The sequence below is a fragment of the Populus euphratica genome, unplaced genomic scaffold (assembly GCF_000495115.2).
Source record: "Populus euphratica unplaced genomic scaffold, PopEup_1.0 scaffold90.1, whole genome shotgun sequence".
Taxonomy (NCBI): domain Eukaryota; kingdom Viridiplantae; phylum Streptophyta; class Magnoliopsida; order Malpighiales; family Salicaceae; genus Populus; species Populus euphratica.
The window spans coordinates 185,697-192,118 of NW_011499973.1; the positions used below are offsets into that span (position 1 = coordinate 185,697).

Sequence of the window (6,422 nt, forward strand, 5' to 3'; positions counted from 1 at the left end):
TTGTGTCAAAATTAATGACTGAAAAAAATTTGAGGGTGACTTTTTCAAAATTATTTTTTTATTAAATTTGAAAATTGTTTTGACCAAAAAAATTAAATTGTAATTCCTTAAATAATAAAGATAAGATAAAAAATAACCTATAGTAATGTGAGGGTTATTTTTTCAAAATTCAAAGATGTTTCAAAACGAATTCAAGAAGAAAATACTTTTTAATTAAAATTTGAAATTGGTTGAAGACAGTTTTTGTACACATACACGTGGAAGAAGATAACTGGTTTCCAATTGTCCCATCACACATGTAGCCACTGCTAAATCCTTCTCTCTTGTCCAATTTGTCGTGCTCAGCTCGCCACCCTCACAGCCCCCTCGCATTCCCAACAGTACGGCAATCAACCAGCCGGCACTCTCTCCCTCTCTCCCCCTTCCCTCTTCAATGTCAAATACCCCCTCTCACATGCCTTCTGCTCCGCCTTCTCTCACAAACCCTAACTTAATTTACTTCCTAATTTTCCAAGATGCCTTCGCACTTCCTCTCTAATTCCCCTTCTACCCCTACCGCCAAAACCTCTGACCTCCAAAACGACACCGCCGTTTCCCTCACCTCAACCTCCTCCTCCTCTACTGCTCCAGACATGTGGACTTACCTTTGGATCCCTTTCTTAATGTCACTCTCTAAAGAGCTAACCCTAGCTCGAGCAGCAACAGCTACAACTTCTTCTCCTTCGATTCTCCCCCCGAGTCAACTCGCTGATGATGACTCGCCTTCAATGCCTAGGTGCTCGGCCCCGGACATCAAGTTGAATTTCCGGCCGGTGATTGGAATTTTGAGTCATCCAGGCGACGGTGCCTCCGGAAGGCTGAACAACGCGACGAACGCTTCGTATATTGCGGCGTCGTACGTTAAGTTTGTTGAATCGGCTGGTGCCAGGGTTATTCCCTTGATTTATAACGAGCCACGAGAGATTCTTTTCGAGGTATTGAGATTTTAAAGGAGAAGTGCAGATATTTATTTTATAGCGAGTAGAGGGAGATGGATCGTCAGATAAGATGAACTTGGAAAATGGAATGAGAAATTCTTGAGCTTTTTTATTTGATTGTAATTTAGAGAAATGAAATAGTTTTATTTTTTTTAATAATTCAGAAATTAAGTATGCTTAGTTGAGTTAATGATTTGGAGTTAAAAACTTTGTTGATGAAAAAAAAATTTAAAAATCAAATACAAAATTCTGAATTATATAAAGTTTTGTGCATGATCATTAGAAGGGATAGCATGACTTTTTGTTATATCCATTAGGTCAAGCTTGCTCTATGTTGTTGCATTGCAGAAGCTCAATCTGGTAAATGGAGTGCTCTTTACAGGAGGCTGGGCTAAAACTGGTTTATACTTCGACACTGTGAAGGCAGTTTTCAAGGTTGGTAATTTTGTAAAATAATAAAAATTTGTTTTGAATCTCCACGTTTGAAATGTATTGGGAGTTTACCACAAATAAATAAATAAAAGAAAACATAGGAAATTGTACTGTTGGTTTACCCTCCTAGCTGCTATCAATTCAATCGTATTTAACTTGCAGGAAATTTTAGCAAAGAATGATGCAGGCTTCCATTTCCCAGTATATGCCATCTGCTTAGGCTTTGAAATCCTGACAATGATCATTAGTGAGGTAATGTGTAGTCCATAATACCTAAAATGTATGGATATATAGACCGTAATGATCTAACATTTCCATTCCAATCATTCCCATATTTTCCATCATGTGCGACTGATTTAGTGCAAGTAGAAGAAGTATCAATTTATTATCTTATTAGGATATTTGGTATTAATTAGGATTTTATCACTATTAGTATCAGTAGGGTGTTTTTGTTTTATCATATATAGCCGATAGTGATTAGGACTCTTCAGGACTTTTGGTGTGCCTATGTAAGCACACAATGTGTATTTTTTTAGTCATTATGATATTAAATTGAGAATTTCAATTTCAATTTACAGAGGTGGATTTCCTCCAGTGTTTTGCAGTGTATTCAACGAAGCTTTTGTTGCTATCTAGGAAATTAGCTTGGTTATTCTTGGTTATCTATCCCTTTTCTATTCTCCGAGTCTTTTACCCCTTTTACATCAATCGGTCTTTGTTCTGTGTCACCAAGCTACTCGTCTCAAACTTTATTCCTAACGATTCTGCTTCCCTGTGAGATGCATAATTAACTTAACACAGCCTTACAGTGCAGTTGTGAAGTGTTAGAAACTCCTTTTTGGCCCCTCATGTCTAATATTACAGAAAAATATCAGCAGTGTGCTAGAAACTCCTTTTTGGCCCCTCACGTCTAATATTACAGAAAAATATCAGCAGTGTGAACGTTGTTGCAATGATAATTGACTTCATGCGGCCTTTTCTGTTTTGTTTGCTTGATCATCCATCAATGTCAAACTGTCCAAGTAGTTATTTCAAATATTAATACACTATTTGTGAAAATTCTTACAACTCTAAGATCCTTTCACTTGAGAAATGCCTGAGAACAACAATTTTTGAACTCCCTTTGTTTTCAATTATGAGCATGACTGTTTTTTCTTGATAATAGGACAATCAAATTCTGGAAACATTTAATGGAGCAGATCAGGCTTCTACTCTTCAATTTATGAATAACATAAATATCGAAGGAACTGTTTTTCGGAGGTATATGCACTGTAATTTTGTCCCATCTTGTTAGCTTTGATAAAAGCTTAAGCATTCCTCATGTGCTGGATAGCGTAAGCATTCTCAAATCTTTGTATTTATCAAACATGATACACTTTGTTTTTTTAACGAGGTTCTTAGTTTCTTTAGAGAGCCAGAAAAGGATCCTAATGTGTTAAACAATGCAAATAGCAATGAATGAGTGCTTATCCTGCAAGCAGGGATTTGTCTCAATGACCAGCGTACCTGAATCTGTCTTGAAACCAATAATCACTTTGCTAAATCAAGAAAACTTTAAGTTCTTAGATGATCTAAAAAGAGAAAGTTGATTTTTTTTTTGTCGGTGTTTTAGTTTTTCTAATTCTCTTATATGCAAGTGAACAATCATAAAACCCAATTAATAGCACCTTGGTCATCAATATTTGTTTGACTTCTTAACTTGTAGTATGCTGTTATCTCAATGTCATGTTCGACATGCCAAGTGCTTACCTGTGATTTTAGTCCGACTTAATTACTAGCATGGAGAAGTTTCCCTGGCTTTGATATGGTTATCACATCATTGCTACAGTTTCTCCTAACTTCTTTGACATTTACTGTGAATTTTGTTTTCTTTATAAAAGTTCTGTTGTGCTTCAACAGCAGCAAAATGATACTTTTAACTGTACCAAGCATGCTTATTAACATCGACATTTCTTTGCAGATTTCCTCCAGATTTGCTTAAAAGATTGAGTACAGATTGCCTAGTCATGCAAAACCATCGTGTGAGTTCAAAAAACTAGTAGTACCTTTGGAATTCGGTTGCATGGTAAAATATAGTGACACATGATACCCTTTTACCTCTTTCTCTCTTTGTTTAGGATTCTCTACTAAAAGGCATTTTAAACTTCAAAAAGGAGCATGTGATTTTTATATATATATAATTTTATTTTGGTGCAGTGTTCTGTCTTATAAAACAGCATTACCTTCTCATTTCCTCTTGATTGGAGATCAAGGAATGTCTGGACATGCATTTAATTCAAATCAAGGAAAAAGTAAATTAGATTTCCTCATAACCCAAGCATATTTTTAACTCTTATACTGAAAAATAGTCTCTCAAAAGTTAACTAAAATACATTGGCTGATGAGTATCACTCAAGTCAAAGACAGAAAGATGCTGTAGTTGGGAGCTCATATGGGATCTAGAGTTTCTTGTTTGTGTTTCCTTTATTGGGAAATATTTATATTTGGCATTACCAGAATTTCGATTAGATTAGGTAGATGATCCATGCTTGTTTGCTTCCCTCAATTCAAAGTTTTTCTACTTGCTGTTGAATCATGATTGTTTTGTTAATGCTGTCTTTAATCTTTAAAATTCCACTGTTATTCTGAAATTAGAATCCTAATCCTTTAGCCAGAAGGCTGTGTCATGTTGTTTTATTTAACTTATCTGATTTTCCATTGCAACAGTATGGCATCTCACCACAACGGTTTCTGGAGAATGAACATCTATCTAGTTTCTTTGAGATCTTGACTACTAGTACAGATGAAGATAACCAGGTAATGGATGCATTAATTTTGCAATGTATTATGCTGGAAGAGCTCTCATTCTCATCCCAACATCTATTCTAGGTCTATGTCTCCACTGTACAAGCTTGCGGCTATCCTGTGACTGCCTTCCAATGGCATCCTGAGGTATTGCTATATGTGCTTTGCATTAGAGCTATTGTGATTTGTTTGCAGATGCATGTTTTGGTTGGTCAAATACGTACTTGTATGAAATATGGAGTCAGATACTCAGGAAATTTGGGAAGGATGATGAGTCCCATATACCCTTAAAAAAGGTTGTTTTGGAATAAAGGGAGGCATCTATATGTGATTTGTAGTTGCAGGAGAAATTCTCAAGTTAATTTTCACTCTTGGTATTCCATTCCTCCTCATCTATATGTAAAATACATGCAAAACTATTTTCTTACAGCAATGGTGTCATATAAGCAAGTTTTGTGTATATGTGTTTTAAGTTGAGTTTGGTTCTTTCACCTTCTCTTTTTTCTTTCTAAATTTTTATGAATGGTTGAGTACCTTTACACAGATCAGTAATCCATGTATTCAATTTAATCAAATTGAGCTAGAGTTAAGGCCTGAGCTCTTTTGTGAAGTTGAAAGATGGCAGTTTTTTATTAGCTCTAACATGATGCATACCAGGTGGGGTGGGGGATAGAATGACATGATGGTATTTTTATAGCTCAACTTTAACTTCTAGATGCTTTGAACAAATGGTCCCTCATGGTATGGTGCAATTGTCAATTTTCATTCTGCCCCCGATCTGCCTGCTGTTATTGCAATTTTATAATTGCTTATAGTGATGGGATCACTAATGACTGAAATGTGTCTTGTCATCCAAATGATTTCCAGAAAAATGCTTTTGAATGGGGTTTATCAATGATTCCACACTCAGAGGATGCCATTCAAGTTACCCAACACATTGCAAACTTCTTTGTCAGGTGAGGATTTTGTTGTGCTGAAAAGTTGTTAGCTCATGCTGTAAACTTTTTTGAGATGTGCTGAGAAGGCAATTCGAGTGTTTGCATTTGGATTTTGTTGTGCTGAGAAGTTGTTAGCTCATGCTGAGAAGGCAATTCGAGTGTTTGCATTCTGAATTGAGGTTGCATTATTTAAAAAGAGCAAATGTCATTCACATGCATGGTACAGCAAGTTTACGATGGCTGCATGATTGTTTCTGTAGTATTTTGTGAGAACTCTGTCGGAAGTCCATAAACCTCAGGACATTAAGAGTCCAATTGCGTGCTTCATGACCTTTCTTTTCATCTATTTATGGTACTTTGTTGTTTAAAGAAGAGTGATTAGATAAAAAAGAAACTGATTTCAATAATTTATTTTGTGCTGCAGTGAGGCTAGGAAGTCCTTGAACAGGCCATCTTCTCGGAAGGTGCTCGCCAATTTAATCTACAATTACAGTCCCACATATTGCGGGAAAGCCGGGTGAGTGAATTGACTCTTGGAGATTAGATTGCTACCAAGTTTGGGACTTGCATTTACTGATACGCATCTCATCTTTTATTCTTCTATAGGAAGGGATATGATGAGGTTTACATCTTCGCAGAGCAAAAGGCACCGAAGTATACGAGGTGCGCTGTGCATGGTGATTGTCATGGACATGTGAAGTTGTAAATATTTAGGACTCAACTCTTCAAGTCCGAACGCGTAAATTGCATCATTGTCTAGGCTGAAGATTGGACTGCACTGTAAATTGCCATTTGTTAATATTGAAGATTTATGGAATGTACGGTAGAGCATGAAATTATTATTAAACAAGGCATGTACTAAATGGAAAATAAAATAAAATCTTAACAGGTAATGCGGAATGTAAAATCAATTATTAAAACTCTTACCATGTTTTTATAATGCTGTAACCAGCGTGTTTAATATCAGATATAATTAAATAATAATTGTTTACATTACAATTAGGAAAATGGTGAGGATTGCACGCCTTGTTTGTATTCATGTGGTATATATAGGCAGAGCATTGTGTTTGAGTTACATTCAAGATAAAGATAGCGCTCATCAAATACTTGAACGAAAGATTAGCTGGAATTTGAACAATAACAACGGACTTACAAGGATAATTACCTCTATTATGTCCTTTTAATATGGAGCTCGAGAGACAGGTCAAATCTCGATCTTAAAATTAAGGGACACGAGCCTGAAGAAGAGGCTTGGTAAGAGCACACTAGAAGTTTAATCTTTAAAAGGCAT

General features: G+C 35.9%; 1 protein-coding gene across 1 annotated transcript; it reads left to right on the top strand.

Moving 5' to 3' along the window:
• Positions 1-310: 310 nt before the first annotated feature.
• LOC105139350 (gamma-glutamyl hydrolase 2-like) lies at positions 311-6,051 on the top strand. Its single transcript, XM_011045750.1, has 10 exons — positions 311-974; positions 1,326-1,412; positions 1,572-1,661; positions 2,575-2,669; positions 3,370-3,430; positions 4,116-4,205; positions 4,278-4,340; positions 5,061-5,149; positions 5,556-5,648; positions 5,738-6,051. The coding sequence occupies exons 1-10, from the start codon at positions 516-518 to the stop codon at positions 5,835-5,837; spliced, it is 1,227 nt and encodes a 408-aa protein (XP_011044052.1). The 5' UTR covers positions 311-515; the 3' UTR covers positions 5,838-6,051.
• Positions 6,052-6,422: the final 371 nt, after the last annotated feature.

What these genes read in the sequence shown, in the direction of transcription:
- LOC105139350 (XM_011045750.1), top strand. Translation starts at nt 516, where the DNA reads ATGCCTTCGCACTTCCTCTCTAATTCCCCTTCTACCCCTACCGCCAAA. An exon ending in GAAGGAACTGTTTTTCGGAG is followed by an intron (nt 2,670 to 3,369) that starts GTATATGCACTG and finishes ATTTCTTTGCAG; the next exon opens with ATTTCCTCCAGATTTGCTTA. An exon ending in ACATATTGCGGGAAAGCCGG is followed by an intron (nt 5,649 to 5,737) that starts GTGAGTGAATTG and finishes ATTCTTCTATAG; the next exon opens with GAAGGGATATGATGAGGTTT.